The sequence below is a fragment of the Lates calcarifer genome, linkage group LG11 (genome assembly GCF_001640805.2).
Source record: "Lates calcarifer isolate ASB-BC8 linkage group LG11, TLL_Latcal_v3, whole genome shotgun sequence".
NCBI lineage: Eukaryota > Metazoa > Chordata > Actinopteri > Centropomidae > Lates > Lates calcarifer.
This window is the reverse complement of record NC_066843.1, coordinates 8,041,433-8,065,400: the sequence shown is the minus strand read 5'-3', so window position 1 is coordinate 8,065,400 and position 23,968 is coordinate 8,041,433. Positions and strand designations below refer to the sequence as shown.

The 23,968-nt window shown below is 41.3% G+C and overlaps 1 protein-coding gene across 1 annotated transcript; it reads right to left on the bottom strand.

Moving 5' to 3' along the window:
• Window positions 1–1,631: 1,631 nt before the first annotated feature.
• On the bottom strand, window positions 1,632–23,767 carry brd4 (bromodomain containing 4). Its single transcript, XM_051073985.1, is given in 20 exon segments — window positions 1,632–4,244; window positions 4,477–4,747; window positions 5,712–5,917; window positions 6,077–6,210; window positions 6,325–6,475; window positions 6,565–6,671; window positions 6,784–7,662; window positions 8,106–8,495; window positions 8,587–8,682; window positions 8,831–9,083; window positions 9,085–9,163; window positions 9,455–9,684; window positions 9,775–10,005; window positions 10,480–10,608; window positions 10,710–11,093; window positions 11,219–11,550; window positions 11,656–11,791; window positions 11,888–12,025; window positions 13,029–13,419; window positions 23,083–23,767. Coding segments are annotated over 20 exon segments (4,704 nt in total). The 5' UTR covers window positions 23,181–23,767; the 3' UTR covers window positions 1,632–4,175.
• Window positions 23,768–23,968: the final 201 nt, after the last annotated feature.

Below are 23,968 nucleotides of genomic sequence, written 5' to 3'. Positions count from 1 at the left end.
TTTTGAAATTCCATACCGGAAGTGGTAGTACGCTTTTACATATGTGTTGACGCAAATTTTACTAATTTACTGTATTGTAGTTCCTCGTTTTGGCCACTGGAGGGCAGTAAACACCCCTGATTCTGAAGAACACAGGTCAAACTTCTAATATCCTAATGCTTCTGGAAAAAGTGGAGACGCTCGTCAATAAACGGTAATTAAAATACCTAATATCAATACAGTTATTACGTTACAGTTATTTTTAGTTTATTTTATTATGTTTTGTTTTATTTTTCAATTTTCATGGCATGTCCGTCTTGCAATAGACCCACATAGGCCTACTTCATAGTTGAATGAGGGAATTAAGGAAATAGCCAGCTGGCGTATCCCATTCCTGTTTGCCAGTCGGCTCTTCCACGCAGAGCTAACGAGGAGTGGAGCACATGGAACAAACATTTGGTAACTGCGACTTAAAATATCCACACATTCAGTAGACTTTCTGTGTGTTTACTGTGTCAGTGCATTTGTGTCATTGTTGACACGATTTTAGATCAAAACTTGATTCTTTTGGTAGCTTATTTTGCATGCATTAGCTAAACTAGCATCATAGCCTAGCCTAGCCACACCTGATTCTCGTTCTTCATTGATGAGAAAATTACGTCATATACTCGTGTCTGTTACACAGTTACAGTGTTGTGCAGTAGGAAGCTGGTTCAAAAAGTTCTCACTCAAATGACTTTATTTTCCGTACATCTGGTTCTTTCTTTACTTCTCATTACCGAAGAACTACAAACAGGTGAAGCTACGTTATGCTACCTTGCTAGTTTAGCTGAAAGCGTGCAAAATAAGCTAACCAAAGACTTTTGGTTTTGATGTAAATCACCGGTTAATGAAAAAACTACACTGACACATTAAACAAAGGAAATCTAATGAATGTATTGTCTAATGAATATGACATTTTAGCAGCAGTTATCCAATGTTTGCTCCATGTGGCCCAGTTTCTCTTAGCTGTTAGCACTTCCAAAAAACACTTTGACCCCACCATTCAATAAAATTTCAGCCACTCATATTTTTTAAATATTATTCTTTATAACCCCTGCTTTTTTCTCCAAAGCAGGGTTATGTCACCCATGCCCAGGTACCAGCATTAGGTGGATTTGAACCAGCCACTCCTGGACTGCACAACATTATGCTGCAAACAAATCCACCACACCACAGTACCCTTCACACTTGACGCTTATTCACTTTTGTGTTGGACGTCAAAAAAGAGTGTATAAGATGTAATGAAATTCTTCAGAGAATTCCTGATAAATCGTTTCAAAGGTCGTGAGGTCATTGTGACCTTGACCTTTGACTTCCATCATCTATTCAGTTCATCTTTGAATTTAAGTGAGTGAACGTTTGTCAAATTTGAAAACATTTACCTTCAACACGTTCCTTAGATATCACATTCATGAGGCCAAAAACATGTTTTGTGAGGTCACAGGGACCTCAACCTTTGACCACCAAATTCTGGCCATGGCTGTCGCTGGCATTGAGGCATAAAAAAATAAAATACCTTCCTCTTCAGGAACTGCTAACTGAGAAGACTTGAGCTTGTGAGTTAAATGGCAGCTCCACAGGGGGGCATCACATAAAAAAAAGAGACAAAATTTTGTTTATTTTTTTATTTTCTATAAAAGAGATGAGTTTATTCAATGATCATAACAGACTTAATCAGAGACCTCGATAGACCACTCACATACCAAACAATAATCGAGGAAAATGTTTGAACAAAAGCCCCAAAACAGAACACATGTAACACAAAATAAAATACCTGAATAAAGCAAACTCTGGGCTGAGCTGCAGGTCAGCACATTCTCTGTAGAACTCATGGCACATTATGTCCAACAGTTACTGTGAAAAGGAAAAAAAGGCTAAAAAGGAATGAAGTTTTTTTTTTTTTTTTTACCCTTTCAAAACCAGTCTAATAATAAAAATTATATATTCATATATGGTGGACTTCATAGAAATTAAAAAGGTGACTTAAGCACAAAAACAAGTTCTCCTGAAGTACTGTTTATCCGTTTCTTCTCCTTCTCAATAAAATGCTTATCTACATCGCGGAACATGCCTCCTTGCACCACACACTTAAAAAAAAAAAAAAAAAAAAAAAAAATTAACAAAAACAAAACACACAGTCACACAGCCGTCCAAATTTACACAGTCACACTCACAGACCAGACTCAAATGCTAGTGTGGCAACGCTGAAACATATCTACCTAAAATTTGCTGATTGAACAAAATGAGAAAGTAGTTGTCAGGTGTGTACACTCATAGAAGTCCAGCTAAAACTAAATTTAAAACCCGAATATTGACAACGGGTAAAATATAAAATGCTGTCTTTTCCTTTTTTTTATTATTTTTTTTTACACAAACTCTTTCAAAAAATCTCCCTCCCTCCCCCATTCAAATATTACACCACCCATTCCTTACTCACCCCTTTCTAAACCCCCTCAAAGTGTAATATAAGCCAACGAGAATTGCAATACAATACAGGCACTGGAGAAAAAACACCATAAGAGACAAGTGGAGAGGACAAGATGCAATCAGATTTCAACCCATCCCCTGTCCAAACAATGTCTCAGAACAGAATTATAACTCACATCCACTATTATCGAACAAGAACAAAGAGAGAAATCAAAACTGTTTTTTTTTCTTCAGCGATTCGGATTTGTAACTTTTGTAATCGTTTGTCTTTTTACTTTGTATTGTCGACAGTGTGCCCTCGGTGACCGTTGGATGCAAAAACTAACTGGGAGCTCCTTCCGATCCCTTCACAACTATTTTTTCCTAACCTGGTTCAAGTAACAGCTATAGAAAGGTGGTAAGTGTTTGTCTTCATCCCCATGATTGTTCCTTTCCTGCCTCGAACACTCTGCTTGTTTTACGTTTTATCAAAACCCTTTTGGTAAGATCGGAGCACAGAGGGAACAGCGAGGGAACTCCTCATCCTCTCACTTCTTAACTGATCCAGTAGTGTGACTGTTGTGAGCAAGCCAATGATATGAACATTTTCCAACATTATGTCTAAAAGTCTAATACAAATAATGGTGCAACATTTGTAGTGAAATTATATTCCAACTAAAGCTCAGAAACAGCTGGACATTTCCACTCTTCTGCTAACAATTTCCTGTTGTGGATTTAAATTAAAAATACAAGGCAGTATGAAAACTTCAACTGATTCTGTTTTTGATAAATACTTGCTGGAACTATGATAATGCATATATTCAGGGTTTTTTTTTTTCTCTAGCTACCTATTATGTTTTAGGACAAGTAATTGAGCATAAAAGATAATGGGTTGTTTGGCATAGACATAAGTGGCGGAGTGTGTTGGTGTGAAGATTCAAAGACCTAGAGAGGAAAAAAGAAAGATCCAAAATAAACAGTTATTGTAGTATAAGAAAATACTTCTTTACAGTAGATACTAGATGATGAAAAAGGTCTGCACTGCTCCCACTCCAGGTTGTAAATGTTATTGGTTTGTCCATGTGTGCAGGCCACAGAACATAATGGTCTGTTTAGGAAAGAGGTGTAAGGCAAAGTGTACCTTCTCTGCTGAGAAATATACATGATTTACAGTATGGAAGTTGCCCCTCCCCTCCCACTCCCCAACCATTTTATGTGTTCACTTACAACAAACAAAACATAACATAACATAAAAGACCAGTCCTCTTCATCACCTCAGACATCTGGCAGTTTCAAAACGCCTCTGCACAGTCTGTCAGTACATTATCAGAGCATTTTCATAGTTATTAGGATGTCTTTACTCTTGCGATTATTGTTGCACCCACGCACACTCTTAGAAGCAAGTGTGACAAAGGCAACTGTACCAACAGGGGTCCTTTCTCTCCTGTCGTGAGATATCAGGCAGACGATGCCAAATTCCCAGGAAATTACATCCAAAACAATGAGACTATCCCCATGCATTGTGAGTGTTCAGTCCACTGGGGCGAAGTGAGCTGCGACTGCCCTCTCCAGCGTTGTTTTACTCGGTGTCCAAGCGCCCATCACATCTACGTACAGTCTGTGTCCCTGTGTGGTGCGTGATCGCCAAATCTCACTTTAGACAGTGTACATCATCCAAGTTTTTTTTCTTTTTTTTTCGTAGATTTTTTTTTCTCTTTTTTGCAGTTACGTTTCAGTTGCTCCTCTCCTCAAAACAGGTTCTCCTCAAAGATAGCCATTAAGTCACTTTGGAAATTCATGTCAATAGTCGCTGCCATCTGAAGAGAGAAAAGAACAGCTAAGCACTTCCTTTACATTCATTATTCCTGAGAGTGCACCCTTCTTGAAAATCGCTCTTGCAGCTACAAAAGTAAAACTGTAGAACTGTTATTACTAGAGTTTGTGGTGCACATCTGTTTCAATTCCCTATCTTTTGTATTAAACATAAACTAGCATCATATTCATATTAAACTCCATTAAACAAAAGAATGCTAAACATAATCATCTCACCGCTTCTCGCCTCCTCCTCTCCTGCTCTCGGCGGCGTGCTAGCTCCCTCTGTTGGTCTAGTGGGTTCTGTGTGGTGGGCTGAGGCGGTGTGGGGGGTTGAGGAGGCTGCTGAATGGCAGTAGGCTGGGGCTCCTGCTGCTGCTGCTGCTGCTGCTGCTGTTGTTGTTGTTGTTGTTGCGAAGGGGCTTGGATGTGCTGCTGTTCCAGGCGCCTGCGTGGCTCCTCATGCACCCTTCTGCTTGGCTCCATGACGTCGTCTTCATCCCGACCTCTGGAAAAACATTCAGGTCAATTCACACCAGGTCAAATCAAATACTTCAAATACTGAATCAGAGAATGTGTAGTAGTAATTCTGTGGTGCATCATTTACATCAGATGATAAACACTTTCTTTTGCAGCACCACTTCCTGCTTCTGATATGATGATATGACACAAGTATTAATATCTTGCCCTGTGCAGCATGAAAGGTCTCAATAGCAGGTAAAATATCTAGGAGCCAAAAGTCTCTTTAACTTTAAAAGTTAAATTAAAATAAACTTTCTGAAATAAAGGACTGATGTATGCCTCAGCTTTGTGACCAGGTATTGTGCATGGAATTCATTATTATGAGGTTCAATGGTCATGTTATTTTGAACATCTGTGGCCTTTTAAGAGTTGTTAGACCTGCAGTCCTCAGTTATAAACCATTCTCAGCAGCTGTTGTGGTCCTACAATATGGCCACTAGAGGGCATATTACATCACCTTATGGTCCATGAGGTAATGTCTTCCTTACCATCTGGCAGCCTACCAAACACATTTGCAGCAACCCAAGTACATTTGTGTCTTACATGTATTACTATACTTCATTCTTCACTTAAATCAGGAATGCAAAATTTTCATTTCTATTTTTATCTCTATTTTTTTATTTCAGGCAGTTGAGGCTCCTTGAAACTGTGCTCGATCTGTAATTATATGAACTCAACAGAGAGACATGTAAGTTTGTCATGACGTAATATTTCTACTTACGGCAATGATGAGTATCAATTTCTGTCAGTTTCAATGACATGTAACCGCGTTTTGGCCTTTCAAATGAATAGTTTCACATTTTCAAAACTACACAGCAAGTCAACTTGGTTTTGTTCTAAAATTGCTTTTTCTTGGCCTTGATTTCTATCTCCTCAAAACACAATCATCTCTAATGAGGTAAGCATCTGGGACTTGTATATTTTGTTTTCAGTTTTCTTGACGACCTTACCGTAGTTTGTCCTGCTCTCTGCGTAGCCGGTCTTTTTCTGCCTGCTCAGCTTGGGCCTTCAGGGCCTTTTCCCTCTCTTCTTTCTCCCGTGCAGCACGACGGAACTGCTCAAAACTGTCACTTGATGATTTCACTGCAGATAAGGGCGTAGATGTGGACTTTTGTGCCAGGCTAGCCCATGAGCCCATATTCTTTAGTTTCACATCCTGAGAAAACACACACACACACACACAGGAGGGATGGCCACATTAGTTATCAATCATGATCCGGTCAAAAGTCTTGCAAGATGCAAAACTACAAAGTTCATATGCAAAAAACTGAATGAGGTGTATGAATTCATTTTGAAAAGTGTCTCTGGCACACACCTGTACTTTTTTGGGGGCAATGGGTGCCTTTGACTCCTGCTTGAACTTATCCTTGTCTTGCAGAGAGGGGGGCGGCCCACTGGGCTCAGAGGAGCGGATGACAGGTCGTGAGCTGTCCATGGACTTCACATCTGCTTAACATGCACACATACACACAGGCATAGTGTCAATATCTTGAAGCAGCTTCTTCTTCATAAATGTTTTAACTGCAGCAAGTCAGAGGAAAAGCATGAAGTCTTGGTACTCACTCTGTTGGCCGTGGCCTGGTTGAGAAGGCTTGTTATCAGGATGTTTGTGGTGGTCTGGTCTCATTGCAGGGTTAAATAGCTCTCCTCTCATTACTGGTGATGGAGGAAGTTTCTCTTCCTTTAACACACCTTGGCTCCCAGGGGCCCTCTGCTGCATGGTAAAAAAAAAAAAGAGAGACCATGTTAGTCCTGCACTAAACCTACACAAAATATTGTACCCAACCAGTGTAAGTTCCTCACCTTTTTGGGCTGCATGTTGTGAGGCGGAGACTGGTGAGACACAGGTGGATACTGGGGAAGTTGTGGGGAATGCATCATGAGAGGTGATGGGTTGTCCCTCATGTGACCTGTCAGGAGAGGTGTTAAACTTCAGTTAACGAAATTTATCTCTATTGTAACAGTTTTTACTTCTATCACCAGTTACACAATACATTTTCATCTCAATCTTCTCAGACTCACTTGTGTTGTAAGGGTCTGCCTTAGTCGGGCGAGGGGAGGGCTGTTCTTGCTGCTGCTGGATGATCTGCTGTGCTTTGTTGGTGGGCATTGATACCTTGTGTTGTGATCCCTGGGACTGACCAGCTAGTCCAGGACCTTGCTGGTAGTTCAGTTGCTGCTGTTGTGCCTGCTGTTGCTGCTGCTGAGTGTGCTGCATGTGGCGGGCCTGGTGTAGGGGCATCTGCTGGGGTGGGGCCTGATGTGATGGGGCTGGCGGAGCCTGGGACTGAACAGGGAGCTGGGGAGGAGGCAGTGTGGTCTGAGACGACAGTTGGGATTGTCCCTGGACAGACTGCAGGAGAGAAGTCTGTCCTGGTTGTTGCTGTTGTTGTTGTTGTTGCTGCTGCTGCTGCTGACGAGCCTGCGCCTGGAGCGACTGCATGGACTGCTGGGGCTGACGGGCTTGCTGGAACTGCTGTAGATATAACTGTACTTGGTTCAAAGGCGTTGTAGACCCTGGCTCTTCATCATCCTCCAGCAGCATCTGGGGTGGCTGGGAAGACAGCAAGCCCTGGGGTGTAAGTGTTGGGGGAGACATGGGCCGCTGGTGCAGAGGCTGAGGAGGGTGGAGGATCTGAGAGGAGAGCTGATGTTGCGGAGGTGCTGCTGACTGGGGCTGCAGCTGCTGCTGTTGTTGTTGTTGTTGTTGCTGCTGCTGCTGCTGCTGCTGCTGCTGTTGCTGTTGTTGCTGTTGCTGTTGTTGCTGTTGCTGCTGTTGCTGTTGCTGCAGGGTCGGTTGCGGCTGAGGAGGTGCTGGTTGCTGCTGAGGGGGTTTGGGATGAAGAGGCGCTGCCTTGTGACTGGGTCGAGAAGGCTGCTGAGGCATGGAACTGTGCAAGGCTAGGGTTGCATGTTGCAAAGAAAAAGAAACAAAATGCATGGTTAATATACTGTGATCCATAACAGCATTTCCAGAAAGAAACAAAATAACAGAACAGCAATTCAGTTTTTGTTTCTTTTGAAAGAATACTTTCTAGTTATTTTGTGGGAGTTGGTAAAAATGGGCAATGAGTACATGCCACTGGTGTTTTACAGATAATACTGCAGGTGACATCAGTTCATATTTACTTACAGTATTTTCTGAACAGCAAAAAATGACATTAAAATAAAAGACTGAATTATTACTTTGTTTTTTATATGCAAAGCATATGTTCAGGTTAATGGAAAATGTAGCTTATTGTCGGTTAAGTGAAAGCCAAAACATACTGCAGTATTCATGCAAAACAAAGTATATGCCCAGTAGCCATTGTTGTGGATTTATGACAAAAGTGCAAAATCCTTACCTGGAGATGGGAGGACGGGATGCTGGTTGAGGAAGGGGTGGGTCTCTGGGGACACAGGCCCAGCAGAATGAGCATTGAGGTGTGGAGGTGGAGGCGAGGAGGAGTTGCCTGTGTGGTGGGACAGATGCATGAGGGGCTGGCCGAAAGGCGGCAAGGACTCAAAGCTAGTCTCGAGTAGCTGGGAAGACTCCAGAGCAGCTACAGGGGGAGCCATGAAGCCTGCAGGAGATGGCTGATGCTGCTGCTGATGGTGCTTCATCTGAGAGCTGGACTGAAGGCCTGCAGGTTGGGAATGAAGCCCAGACTGAGCAAGGCCGCTCTGAGCATGAGGATGTGTCTTCTTCCCCTCCTTCACAGACTGGGCCTTCTTCTTCTGTGGTTTTACAATTCCTGAAAAAAAAGGAATAAAATAAAAATTAGATACTTTCCTTTTTGTTTATGATCAAGGGCATTTGAGTGTTTTTTATTTGCAATAAATCACCTGTCTCTTCAGCTTCGCTGTCTGAGCTGGAGCCACTGCTCTCTGAAGAAGATCCAGTCTTTTTGGAGGTAGCCATGGACTCCACAGTCTTCTCAACTGCAAAACAATATGTGTTAATGCATTTCCAGAATAAAGCACCACATGTGAAATTACTTACCCATAGTAATTTCACACCTCTAGGTAAGCTTGAAAAATCACATACAGAGTGACGAGTTCCCCTTGGTGATTTCTTATAGTGGCTTACCTGGAACCTTCTTCTTCTTGCGGAGGCAGGAAGACACATATCTCTCCAGCTCGCGTAGAGTGGAAGGCTTTAGTGTCTCAAAATCAATCTCAATCTCATCAGGGTTTGAGTTTTTGAGTGAGGGCTCTCTGGACTGGATAATATGCACTACACGGCCAAGCTTGTCACCAGGAAGCTTATTGATGTCCAAGCTTAACTGTCTCTTTTCCTCGTATGTCATAGGCTTGCACTTTTCCCCTGTAGCAGATGACCCAGCTGGCCCCCAGGTCATCTTCCAGGCTGGGAACTGGCTGCAGGTTGGAGGGATGATTGCTTTTCATTCCTTCCTTTTTACTGCAGAGGCAAAACACAAAGCTGTAATTTATCATTGTGTAACACAGACTAACCTTCTAGAAACACAGCTTTAAATGCTTTACAACTAAATACAGACTAATTTAAACAATTACACATGAAGGAGATTATCTCACAATCATGGAAAATGTTGCATCATAAGACTCAGTGTCAATTGACAAAGATAAAAAGAAAGCGTAACAAGGGTTATACTTGATTGTGCACTTACTAGCTGACAGCCAAAAAAAACATTGACAACAAGGAGCTCTGACTGACTAACAGATTAACACCCACCTGGGTTTCTTCTTGGGTACAACCTCTTTGCTATTATTGTTACTGGTCTTGGTCTTCTTAGAGAGCTGTGAAACAGGTGTAGCATCCTGGATTTCATCTACAAGGCCAGGCATGCTTCCTTTCTTCTTATGCTTTTCTTTTTTCTTCTCTTTCTTTTCCTTCTCTTTTCTCTTTGGTTTGCTGGCTTGTGGTTGGGACAGGGCAGCCAGCTGCTCGTGGACAGCCTTCAACTGTATCAAGAGAAGAGACCGGTTTCTCAACAAAGGGTAACAAGGGCTGGACAACAAATTTGCAGCCACTCTGAACCTGAAATCACTGACCTGTTCCTGGAGCTCTGCCAGCCTCTGGGCTCTCTCCTCTTCAGAGTCATCTGTGGAAGACTCAGATTCAGAGGACGAGTCACTGGAGCTGTCTGAAGATGAGGCGACGTGGGCCAAAGGAGGCTGGGGCTTAACAGGGGCAGGATGGTGAAGTGTAGGAGCTGGGGCAGAAACCAGAGGCTTGATCTCAGGTTCATCTGGCATCTTGGCAAAGCGCATCTCAAAGACATCCTATAAAATGACAAGAAACAAACAAATTGAGCAAAATGTGATGACTGTTTTGTTTGTATGTGCACTTTGTTTGCAAACTCACTGCCTGCCACTTGAGGGACAAATATAGTGTTGTGAATTGAACTGAACAAGCAACAGTAAGACAGAAATTTGAAGGATGTGGTAGACCAGGGCTGTGAAAACAAACGGTACAGACCTCTGGTTGACTGTTTTGTTGTTCAGTAAAGAACTACGAACAACAAAAAATCAAATACATGTTGTTGTTCAGGTTGAGTACATTAAGCTGGATCAACACCAGCATTCTGGCTCCGTGTATATTTGTGTTGCACTATGAACAGTCTGTGAAAATACCCTGCTTTTGACAACAATATTTAGGAACTGGCTTTTAGGATTGATACAAGTATACAGCTGAACTGCTTGTCCCCTTTCTGATTTTACCATAGTACCACTGTTTGCTTGTTACACTACATTTACCTGTAATTTGCGTGCCATAGCTACCACCTCGTGGTCTGGTGGATTATATTTGTAGCAGTTGGAAAACATTAATCGTACATCAGCAGCAAACTCCTGGGGTTCCCGGTATTGCCTGTTCTCCAGCTTAGCCTATTAAACACATCAAGGATATTCATTATTTGCCATGCCAAAGGTCCATTCTCTTTAATGATTAATGGTACCCTTGATCAGTTATGCCATCTTCAACACACCTTGATGGTGCTGAGGTCCATGGGATGTTTGATGATATCATGATAATCGTGTAGTCCTAGTGCATCCACATCAACAGGTTTGTAGAATGGCCAGGCATAAGCAGCATGCTTCTTAGACAGCATCTCCCTAACCAGACTAGCACAATATCCCAGCTGATCTTGTGGTTTGGGGCTATGACCTCCACTTGGTCCACTCAGTCCAATCCCAATGCCTATGTGATGCTGAGAGTCTGGGGCATCCTTCTTCATCAGTTTCGTAGGTCTGGTACTCTCTCGTCTGGGTAGTGTCTTCCCAGATTTAGACTCTGCTGGCGAAGATTCACTGAGTTGGTCATTTGCTGTGGGTGTTGTAGTGTCTGCTTTCCTTTTCTGGCTCTTTCTTTGCTAGATAGCAGTGAACACAAGGAAAGCACAAAAATGGGGAAAAGGGACAAGAAAATAAAGGATTAGAGTGATGCCAAAATGTGACAGCCTGCGCAGGTATATTTCCCTGTGTCAGTCACACTCACTTTGGTCATGGTTATAGGGTTCTGCAGCATGGAGGCAGTGCTCTGGATGGATGCTGGAGGAAGGGAGGTCTGGGCAGGGGGAGGCACAGAGGTCATCATGGGAACTTGAGGAGCACAGTCCGACTGAACCAGCGAGTAGGGAGCTCCGAGCTGTGGTGCATGGCTAGGTAACGTTGGGGGCACGTGGGCCTGCATCAAAGGCTGGGGAGGTAGTGAAGGTGGGCCCTGCACTGGTCCTCTGGTCTGCGGTGCTGCTGAAAGGTTTGACAGACCACGGGTTTGAGGAGTCGTGGACGAAGAATCAATGATGGCCCCTGGTTTCAAGTTCAGACCTTGATGAGAGAGCATCAGTAAATATCGCATCTCATTGGGAACACTCCAAGAAAGTGTGTATGTTATGACAAAAATCTGACAACATTGAGGGGTAAGTGACATACCTCCTTCTCTTCGGCCACGCCCACGTCCTTTCCCTGTCATGACAACAATCTCAGTTTCTTCCTGAGGCATTTCTGTGACCTTTTGAAGGAAAACCTTCTCTAGAGCCTCAGCCATTAAGACTATGTCATCTCCAGGCTGCAGGGGGAGACAAACACTCTTAGCAAAAATGCAGGCATATCAGAATTTTCAGCACTTTACCATAATATTGGCTCCAGTGTACAAATGTTTTACCTTGTTGTATATGTAGCAGTTGGTAAACATTGTGTTGAAGTCTTGGATACATTCTTGGGCATTCCAGTAGTAACTGTTCTCAAGCCTTTTCTTGATTGTTCCCATGTCCATAGGAGTTTTGATTATTGAGTAGTAGTCCTGAAAATGTTACAAACGAGTATGTGAAGAAAGCAAGAAAGAAACTGGCTGTTTTCCAACAATGTGACATTGTCTACCAGCATGATGAAGATGCTGCAATTTGATTTGAAGTTAACTTTAAAATTAACACTAGTCAAAAACTGCCTCTCTTACTGCAATTTCTTCAACAACTGAGCAATATGTTTTATATAATCACATATATCATTAGTTTTGAAAACATTCTGTCATGCAACCCATCTGTAAACATTTCTGTCAAAATAAATCTTAATGATGTCAGTGATACCTTGAAATCAACTGCCCCCCCTTACCAGAGATGATGTATGACAAAATGTACACTGTGTTTTAAGGGATTCTTTTTTTTTTCCTCTTGTGCTCTTGAAGTAACCATAAGTTTATTCCCCATTTACAGGGTTTTTGAGGGGAGGGTTTCCTTATTCAAATAGGGATCTAAGGATAGGGGATGCTGTATGCTGTACAGAATGTTATTTGTTTTGTGATTCTGGGCTATAAATAAACTGACTTGGCTGACTAAGCAGAATGCAAGATAATTACAAAGCATGTCTGTGAGTTTTGTACACACTCTCTCTGTCCTCATTTATTTATCAATGGACTTCAAATATTTGGTCTGGCCCAAACTGAAGTATATTAATATGCATGCTGAAATTAAAACACTCAACTAAGGAAATAAATTAAGATACAGTCGTGGCATGTGATGTGTGTGAACGTTGTTTAAAGATTGTACAAGAACTAATGCTCTTTCTGAAAGGAGGAAAAGGAGTATTGATGTATGTAACAATATTTTATGTACACATACAATAAAGGAGAGAGCTGATCTAGTTTGTTTGCTCACAGCAATGAATATTAATCATCACAAATCAACATACAAATGTACAGCTGGAAAGTGAAGATGCAGAAAACCTATTGGTAATTTGTATGTGATGCCCACTGTGTTTTGAGGTGCAGTATAAAGCAGCATGCACACAGAGACAAAGCTAGTACTCACAGGCAAGTTAAGTTTGACTGCATCCACTGGTGCATGAAAGGGCCAGGCAAACTGGTGTTTCCACAGGGCCTTCACCACCACCTTGAGCAGATACTGCAGCTGATTGGTCTGGCGCTTTGGCCTATCGGGATTGATGTACTCTGGGGGTGGGGGGTTGCCCATTTGCTGGGCCTGCCCCTGGCTGCTGCTGCTGCTGCCCGACATCTGCGCTGCGTCCAGGCCGTCCCCCATTCTAACAGGGTTGGGCATGGGCTCGGGCCCCGGAGCGGGAGCTGGAGCTGGAGCAGGGGCAGGGGTAGTGGTGTTGGCAGGACACCAGTTCAGTCTTGGCCCCGGCACAGACTCCACTGACAGAGCACCGCTGATCCCATTGCACTCCTCGCTGGACTCTCTGGAGAGAGAAAAGAGCATAATGGCATTAGCATGTCTATTAACAGTGTTCAATAAGATTTCACACAGCCATTGAGAAAATTGTATTGAAATCATTAACAGTGCATAGTTAAGAAGATCTCAGATAACTTGCTTATTGCAACTGTATGACAAAAAGTAGTAAAATAGTCCTTAACCACAGTTTTACTATAGAATGTAGTGTTTTTCTCTTCCAGTAGCGTAGCCATTGCAGAATATTCTACATTTCTCTTTGTTGGGTGGACAGTATGCTCAGGTATATTACGTGGTCCTAAGTTCAACGTGTACAGAGATGCTTCTCCTGAGCAATACAAATAATTTCACACTAGGTCATGACAATGATAGGCTTTATCTTGCATCAGTGGACTAGCCATCAATTAAAATATTAACATATACTTCAAATATATTTTTGACCGATTGACCACTATCGTAAATCAGAAATCAAGATATATTAAAAAATGGTTAACCATGGTGAAAATACTTCTGCTTCGTGCTACATTACTAACTCTCACTGGTGTTGAAGAGTTAAACTTTTGTTAAACTGACAAACTTTAAAAATGAACAATCTGAAAATAGTTTTTCATTTAGCTTGTGTTAGGTGGCCATGGAACAAGGGCACAGATATGCTCTGACGTAAGTGCTTGTTGGATGGTCAAACAACACCTGAAACCCCCTTCTCCCATTACTTTCCAACATTAGGTTTGGAGGACTCTGTATCCTGATCATTTCTGTAACTTTCAGAAACTATCTGTCATTCACACCCAGAAAGCAGAGGTGAGAAAGTAAGCATGGTTTGAACCTCTCTCCCCAGCTCTCTGCTTTCATTCTTTCACATAACTAATTCTGGCACGTGTACTGACCAAGTGCAACACTATGAATGCCTTGCAGAAGAGACAGTCCCCTTTCCGTAAGTGTGATAACACACTGAGTTGTCCTGACACTGAAAATAATGAATAGAATTCTCACCTCTCCCTACGAAAAATTGTTCCTGCCTAAATGCAGTCATGGTAGCAATAGCTGTCGTGTAAGCTACAACTAGAACTGTAAATGATTCACTTATTAAATTGACTATTTAATTGGTCTATAAAGTGTCAGAAAATAGTGAAAAATGTCAACCTTATTCGTCAAAAGTCAAGGTAATGTAATTGTCCAACCAACATGACAGAAAACTGAACATGTTTTTCTATTCTTTTTTTCTCAGTTTTCAACTTTGCAAAAACTCAACACAACAACTGAGAGCTCACAAAAAGATCACACTTATACAGTTAAATGTGACTTCAGATATAACAGCTACCATCTTACAACTGATATTAATTCATTCAAAGGTATAATGTTAACTAATTGAAAATGACATCCTAACAGATAAGCACAGTAGAAGAGCACAAAGGTTGTTAAGGATAAGGTTTGTCTCTAGCATGCGTGTGCTTTTACTGGATCTTTGTCTTCCCACTCAGTCTTGGGACCTGGGAGTGTTTAGAGATGTGGGCGGACAAGGGTGGAGGGTAGGGGGGTTAGCGTCATCTGGCAGCTGAGAGACTGTGTTCCACTACGCAGCGCTCAGTCCTACATAATGTCCTCTCCCAGGCAGTCAGGGACATCACATTCAAGATACACACAAAGGCTGTTGTGAGACAACAACAAGGCCAAATAATAATCTGGACATAACTGACTATAAATAGACTAGGGAACAACATTCTGGAAAAAGACACTGATCATAAGGTTGCATATCCTAGTCTCTATTAGAAACAAGTTCGTCTTTCAGTCTCACACACTGAAATCCACCCCCACAACGGGCCCTTAAAGATAAACACACTCCACTGTATAGATCTGTGACTAATCTCATTCCTGTTGAGTCACTTTCTGAGAAGAGAGAAGCAGTTTGTACACCACATGATCACTGCCCAAGGCACTCAAATGCAGTGGAGAATCTGAGTAACTGACCAATATGTTGAATGACAACACATGAAAGGAAACAGTGCCGGTCTAACACAGATGGTACTTTTGTGGCTTGAAGCAAAACGACTTCACAAATAAGACCAAAATAAACAAGCACAAACTTTCTAGGCCAAAGACACGAAGGTGCACAAATTTTTCTCAATACAGCAAAACTTCAAAGCTGGGTAAAACTGATACTTTAAAATACTTCAATATTTAAATATTTCTATATATTATTATATCTATATATCATAATACAAACATAATATCGAAAAGCTTTGCTGAATAGGCTTTATGAAGAGACTTAACAAATGAAGGGCTGCAACTACTAATCATTTTCATTATCGATGAATCTTAGTCTTCTTGATGACTGTTTAGTCTATGAAGTGTTAATACAGAAAAAAAATGGGACTTATAATTTGTCATAAGGCCTTAACTTTGCTTGAGGATGAGCAAACTGTCACAACAGAGAAGCAGGAACCACAGATTGATTCACACCGTCCAGCATCAAAGGCACTCGTAGCCACAAGAATATTTTTTTTTAAACTAGAAAAAGAAAACATCTCAGACTGTCACTCAGCGTCCTTATCTTCTAAATCATCCAGTCTGTGGGGATGTAAATGACAGGTAACCCACATGAACACTGTTATCCACTACCATTGTTGTTAGGAATATCTAGATAAATAAATAAACACATAGTAACACACCTAGACAGGAAGGAAGGAGGAAGAAAGCCCATGTTATCACAAGGTTAAGATGTAAGCATTTATACAATAGATGTAAGAGCAGTGCAAACACAGATTTAGTGAGACCGTGGTTATCCTCAGCAGTATACTACTTATGTTGACTCATGTGATTTCTATAAAAACAGTGTGTTGACTAAGTTATGACCTAATGAAGTAGTGTTTTAATATGTGCCATGGAAATTACAAGTAAAATGTACTGGTACATTGCAGCTTCCCTATTTTCCCATCTAGTATTAGGAATTTAAGAAGTGTGTCCCTGCTACCAAAGCAAAACCAATACCTCTCTAACACAGTATTCAACAAATGTTATTGTACTGGATTGCACTATACTGTACAGGCGTTCATAATATTGTGTCTACCCCCCTTTAGAGACTGCATGAGACAGCTTTAGCAGCTGGTGTTTCCACCAGCCTTCATTAGCCAGATCTATGACAACTAATCACTGGTTGTCAAAGATATGGAAACAGTTAAAGAGAACGCAACCTAAGAGACCCTGCCAACTTGCCACACATCATTTGCAGTAACATTTGGCTCTTCAAAGCAACTGTCAGTAAACCCTGGAATCTAGTGGTAAACAAACTTGTGCCCTGTAGAAGCACCTAGATTGAACTAGGCTTAAGAATACAACTACTAAAGAGCCTCTAGAGTCATTAAAATCTTTTCTATTTCCTTGAGAGATGTGTGTACTGATTCTCTAGTCACAGTTTTTGATTAAAAAATAACATTAAGGAGAAATTTTGTTCAGTGTATGGCACAAAAATAGTTGACCTAGTCAAACTAGAATAACAACATTTGGGCGAGTTATCAGGAAGTCTGAGAGGATGAACTTAGAAAACCTGCCCTCATTTCCTAGATGACAAGCTTGCACTCAGAACTGTAAAAAGGAGAGTGATGTTTATTAGTCCATCAATTTGCTTGACACCAAATGTTCAAATATTTTTATAATATTATAGGAAGATTAAAGTGTCAGGGGGTTTTAATAATGTCAACAACTGAAGTTTGACATACTTTGAAAGAGCTAATAGCTTTACTAAGGTAGAGGGTAGATCCCTATCTGGCCATGATCTCTCTTAACAAACTACAGATAACACTTACAAAGTTTCCCAGCCAAACAAGGAAGTTCAAGACCAGCATTGCATAATTTAATGATGATGACGACAATGCACATCTGCATGTCTCGACCCCCTCTCTATATATAAACATATACCCATGAGCCAATGATTGATTACTCAGAGATGAAGCAAATAGCAATGGAGAATGTCATGGTCTGTGATATATTCAACCATAGGTGAACAGTTGGTCCTTATAGTCAGTGTGTTGAATGTGGGAGAAACGGACAGGTAGAAGACTTTAACAAAGGCCAGATCATTATGGCCAGATGACTGCATCAAAGCATTTCCAAAATGGCAAGACTTGTGGGGTGCTCTAAGGAAGCAGTGGTGAGTAACTGCTGTGATCTGAGGGGTGACAAACCACAAAAGTTGCATCATTGATCTGTGAGGCCGACAAAGTCCTTAAATAATTCCATTTGGCCCAAACCCACTGAGGGGATACTGTGGAACAAGTGGCAGAAAATTTTAACAACAGTTATGGGAGGAATTTGTCCCAACACATCAAAGATTAATCAAAAATCAAAATGCTTTTGAATGTTCTCTCTGATATTTTTCTCTTTCATATGTGTAATAGGTAATGAAATATTACAAAAACACTTAATCTAATGCAGTTGAATCCAAAATCAACAGAAAGTACAGCCTGAGAACTGAGTAAGCTTACATACAACTAACACACGTAAAATGAGTGGTAGTTTGTTGCAGCACTATTATACTGAACTCCATTACAGTGTTTTAGAGTTTTCTGAGAATGAGTTTGTCAAAGTTATTATAATAAAAGTCAACTACAAAGATCATAACAAAAAATGAATGTGAGGGATACAGCTGGGGGTCAAAATAATAATCATGCAGCTGTCTCGAAACTCATATTTCCAGTGGAAAACTGTAATCTTCCAACTTCAGTCCAAGTTCATTGCTATAGTTGTGTACAAAATTTTAAAGGATGCTGAATTAATGGCACAAGCTGGTGGGGAGATGTTGACTTAAAAGCCTGAAGAGGACAGAAAAGAAGCAGACAGTCTGAGGTACAGGCGGGTACCGCCCAGTCGGCTAAGGGCACGAGACAGACACATCAACGACGTTAACAACTCTGGAGCCAGCACTACAGGCAGTACTCTGCAAGGCCAAGTCCAGCAAAGTCAAAAAAGGTAGCCACAATATCAGCCTATTCCAGCTGGCCTCCAGTGCTGTGTGGAGAAAAGTCTCATCATATAATCACACAAATATTACCAGATGGTCCTCAAAAGCTCATTGCCATCAGCACACTCACAGCGGCAGACACTCATAGTATAGCACTGAAACAATGACAAGTGTAAACAAACTTCTGGGAATACAAAGACAGATGTAATAAATGAGGGACCATGAAAGACAACTCCTGTAGGATTCAGACAGCTGTAGTTTAGGGCATAAATCTAAAGTTTTGTCAGACTTCCTTGCAGTTGATCTTGTGGTGCTGCTGATAGTTGGCCAGTTGGTGCCTCGCGCTCCTCAGTATCCTATTTCTCACGCATGCACAAACAAATACAGCTCTGGTCCAACTTAAAATTTGTGATCTGCATATTCATGCTGCACACATTTTGATTTTGTTTCTATTTATCTGATATTTTGCTATGTCTGTCTTTGAGGCACAGAAAAGTCATTTAAGAAAAAACTGAGGGGCAAGACAATCCAATGTTGCCTGTCATGAAAAAGGAGACATGTTATAGCTATCCAGTTACACACTCCAATCACCTTGCAACATATTAACGTCATCAATGATAAATTCTTAATTATGGTACTTGTTAAACCTGGACCTGCTAGGTGCAATTGACAAATACCCCTTTTATGAGAAACTCCTCAGAGAAATACCATCCATTTACTCTTTGCACTTCAGAAACCATTATCATGATATGCACAAAGGTTTCATCAATGTTATCTACTAAGCCAGACAGACTATTGTCTCAGGCATAATGAAAACACAAGTATTGTGTTATGCCTCATTGACACACAAAAGAGGTGATCGTACGCAGCGTTAGAGGCAACAGGCAGTTGACTTTTTACCATTGCTATATTTCTGTATAACCACATGACTGTTTTTGCTGGTGATTTATAAACGCTGGAGTCAAAAAAGCCTGCTTTTTTTCTTTTGTCAGATCTATTCAATGCAGTTTCTCAGGACATAGCCTCCTGTAAACCACATACTCCAAGTGCATTATGTTGCAGTGTTACAGTCTGCTTAATGCATAATGTTATTTAGGCCCTCACACCCAAAGTCTTAGGAAGTAATAAGCCTCACCATCAGAACAAGCTCCTTCAAGTGCATTTCTGTTTCTACTTCCATGGAATCTCCACAACTATTAGGGACTGAGGAGATTTTACTATGACTGATGTGTACAATGCAGTGGTTTGGATTGTGATGTCTCTGTCTTGTACACCTGACTAGGAAAACAACAAACATGGACATGGTTGAAGTAATGTTTGTTGTTCTTTGTAATTTCACAACTGATGTTGAAATGGTATTTGGAAAGGGAACCTGCTGAGCATGTTCTTTCTGGTTCCCTTTAATCACAATAAATGTATTACCAACTAAAGTGAAGTTTCATTTTCAGTTTGTTGCTCTCTTTTTCTGAAATGTCAGATGATTATAAAACAGTTCATTAAACGTGAGTGACACTGAATTACCCCTAGTGCAAATGTTTATACTACAAACTTTATTTTCATTATTTGTATTGATTTATTTTTTGTATTGATTAATCGTTTAGCTAGAACATCTCAGAACACACTAGTCACAATTCTGTCAGTCAGCTAACTGATTCACCAGGTATGACACTTTTTGGCCAATTTGTGACGTTTAGAACTGCAAACCTCACATCAATATGTTATGGCTGCAGGAACTGCTGCAGTGGAGTCAAGAACATTCTTAAAAGTAAACATTTCAGAAGAACCTGATACATTCACACTAAATAATAACATGAATAGATCCCTAAATCCAACAACATTACACTACAATGAAAATAGTGCTGCAGTATTATGAAGTTATACTTGATGATGACGTCGACAGTGACATCATATTCACCCAGTCTACATGATAAATTAGAATAACCCAGTCTAAATGACCTGATGTCCTGGTGTAAGAACGATGTTGGCATGTGAGACTAATCAAGTCTGCAGAAGCCCCCAACAGAGGTCAATCAAGAGGTCCACTTCCTGCTGCTGCAGGTCCTACAATGCTCTCAGATCTGGAATAACAGTTGACCTTTGACCTGGACATACATCACTGCAGACTGCTGTGGAATGTTTTCAGGGGAGGAAGTAGCTCTGGTTACTGGGGTGGGGGATGCACATCTCACACCAGGAAATCTGGTCCTGTGTGCAGCTTCATAGTGACCGTCCTACATGGAAGGGGGAGACATATACTGCAAGATGTCTGCATCCCCCTTGAAAGTAAACTATAAATGATTCATGTATGCCGGCTGTGGGAGGGGGGGTCAATTTCAGGCAGAAATACAGGCCTACAGATTCCACTTGAGACCCTTACTAAGTGTCAGTATGATGGCCTGTTTTTGTCTGAAAGCAAAGGAATAAATAATTAATGGGACCACAGTGACAAGGCCAAGAACACCACTCCCTGCATATTCACCAGCGTTTTTACTCTTTCATAAAACCACCTTCATCCCTACTCCATACACTGCAATGCATGGATTACACTGATGTTCTCACCCATTAGCCTCTTTGCACGTTTCTGTTTTAGTTTTCTCCTTTAAATTGGTCAGAAGATGACCAATGCAAAGGTGATTTGTGAAATGAACTGGGTTCTTGCCTCACTCATTTAAGATTTAAGAATGGCTCTGAATATAAAAAATAAAAAATGAGGTGGGATACAGGTGAAGATGATGATCTCTCACAGAATTAAATATGAACTAATAACACAGGAGATGTACTAAAATAAAAAAATAACTCTTAAGATAAAGTTACTTACTCACCATTAGGAATTTGAGCAATTAAGGAAACATTAGATGGCCTTGTGCAAAGGAGGTGCAACTTGATGTGCATCCCTGGTACGTTTGAGTGTTTTCAGCTGACAGCTGCGCTAAGGCATGCCACAAACAACTGTGATCAGAACCTGTGATGAGGACTCACCACAACACATTTCCCATATGACAGATACACCAAGGTATAAAGGTATAAAGTGGTGTTTTGTTTTGTTGTTGCATTGCTAACCTGGAGCCCTCTAAATTATGGAAGAAAAAAGAAGTGGCACAGGTGAAAAAAATAATGAGAACCTGCATTTAATTAATGAACAAATTGATTTGCTAGGCTTAACAACCAGTGAGAGAGCTGTCTTTCACAGACTACCTCCACTGCTGATGCCAATAAAGTTCAACTAGGGCTAATGGTACCAGCTCCACCAAAAATGATGGGCAATAGACAGCAAGAGACCCTAAACTATGACCCAGTGGCATCTAAAGGCCGGCTGTCGACTCAAGTGTGTCAAAGCCTTGGGTGTTCTGCTCTTCAATAAAAGTGGTAACCTGCTTTGAATTACATTTCACTGTCTGAAAACGGCATTATTTGATGTATTCAATACCAAAATAATGGTGTTAAATTCACTGTTCAATCATCTGATGAACTTGTGCTTCCTGTGCTGCTTTTAATGATTTGTTATTCATCAGATCTGTTGAGGCAAGGTTAAGCTTAAAATTTGCATTACTTCTCCTTTCTCCATTCAAAAACAATTACGCATCTGCTGACAGTCACAATCTACAAATCGTGGTATTTTAACAGTGAACGAGCCAGTATTTTCAGCATTTTTATCAGTATAACAATATCAAGATGGTGCACACACTCAGCATAATAAGCTCTCCTCGTTTCTCTAAATTGTACAGTGTGGGGGTGAGTAATACCAAAAGAATTTTACACCAACACTATTCCAAGACAGATTACCTTCATAGCAGATTTAACTATTCTATCACTGTCTCTTATATGTGTGATCGGTCTATTGCTACTTTATTTGACTACCTCTGAAACTTGGCTTCAAGAAAAAAAAATGTTGCCAAGGTTTCTATGGTAACACTCCAACATTTCTTGGCCAGTGCACTGTATTTTTATTCTTGGTAGTTCCAAATCCTAGTTTTGGATACTTACCACGCATGACCTATGCCACTTTAGTGTGTCCTCTTGACAAATGCAAGAGAAGTACTATTGGGGTTTTGTTTACTTCTGTGTTATGGGAATTGAACCAGAAAAGACAAATCTTATAAGATTCATTGATTACAATAATGCATTGTAAGGTTGCAGACGTAAAGAAGTTTCCCTAATGTTGATTACAAGCACTTACTGTATGAGTCAGTGAATGAGCACACAAAATGACTCAAAAAGACTAACCATGAGTCAGGCGCATTATAACAGGAAAAGGCCAGAGTCCTGCCAGCTCTTTCAAGTTAAACTTCCAGCTGGTAAGGATAAGCAAGCCAAACCCTACCAGGAATCAGGAGACATTTCTACTACTGCTACACACACACACATACAACCCCCTTCTTCCTCTCAAGTCCCCCTTCCCCCACATACCCCTCTCTCACCAGGAGGTAGGTTCATGGTTTCTGGCTGAAATCTGTATAACAATACTATTCTCAACAAAACACAGAAGACATACTTCTAGACAGGATTGTTGTGCTGGGCATGTAAAACTAGAGACGCTGCTAACCACATGATACTCCTAAGAACCATAAGTCCTCAGCCTTTTTGACCACATACTTCAACTGGTAATATTTTGTGTTTATATATATACAGATAAATGATGGTAAAGACATCAGTGACTCAGTCAAATATCTGAAAACTTAAAACTGTAAGAGTCTCTACCTAACCAGATAACATTACCTTTTCACAGAGACTGAATGTGCAATTTTTTCCAGAAGGGCGTCCAGTTTTTGAAAATCCAGCAAATCGTTTGACTTGGCATGCATCTTGTAATCCATTTATGAACTCCACTAAACAGAAACAGAAACCAAAAAACAAAAAAGGGCTTGAAAGAATTACACAGAAGTTTGTTTTTTCTTTTTCTCTCATCCAAAATACATGAGAGATTTATTCTTCAGGCTCCAGCATGTATACTAAAATCCCACAGAACACGGTGAGTAATCCTTAGTGTAGTCCAAGCGGAGTTTGAGGGTGGCTGTTCCAGGAAAAAGGCCTCAGCCTGGAAACAGCGGGTCCAGGCGGAGAAGAGAGGCTGTGGAAGCCTACAGCCAGCAGGCTGTGTTAGCTGTGAGAACCGGTCCTCTCTCTACCCCATCCCCCTCTCAGCAGTACAACGGCCCAGTTGCCACAGGCTCTTCGCTCCATTGTGTGTCCTCTCCAGGGCCTCCCCAACTTAAATGGACACAAGCGGAAAGCAAGCGGTGTACAAGGAAGAGAGAGGAAGGTGAGAGAGGGGAGAAAGCTCCAATAAGATCCAGGAGGAGCACTTTATTCCCCTAGCTCGCTCTCTCACCCTCTCTCTAGCACAGCAGACCAGCATGCAGTTACTCAACAGTAAAAATGGCTCTGCTGCTTCCTCATTCAGCAGAGCCTCAGCCCACACACACCCCTCCCTCCCTCCCTCCCCCTCTCTCTCCTACGCGCTTGCTCATTCCACCCCTCCCCTCTTTCCCCATCAATAGCTTGAGGTCCTTGCTCTCTCCTCGCGCTCTCTGTTACACCTTTAACACCCCACCCCCTTCTTGTCTTTTCCTCCGTCCATTTCATCATGCCCTACCCCCACTCA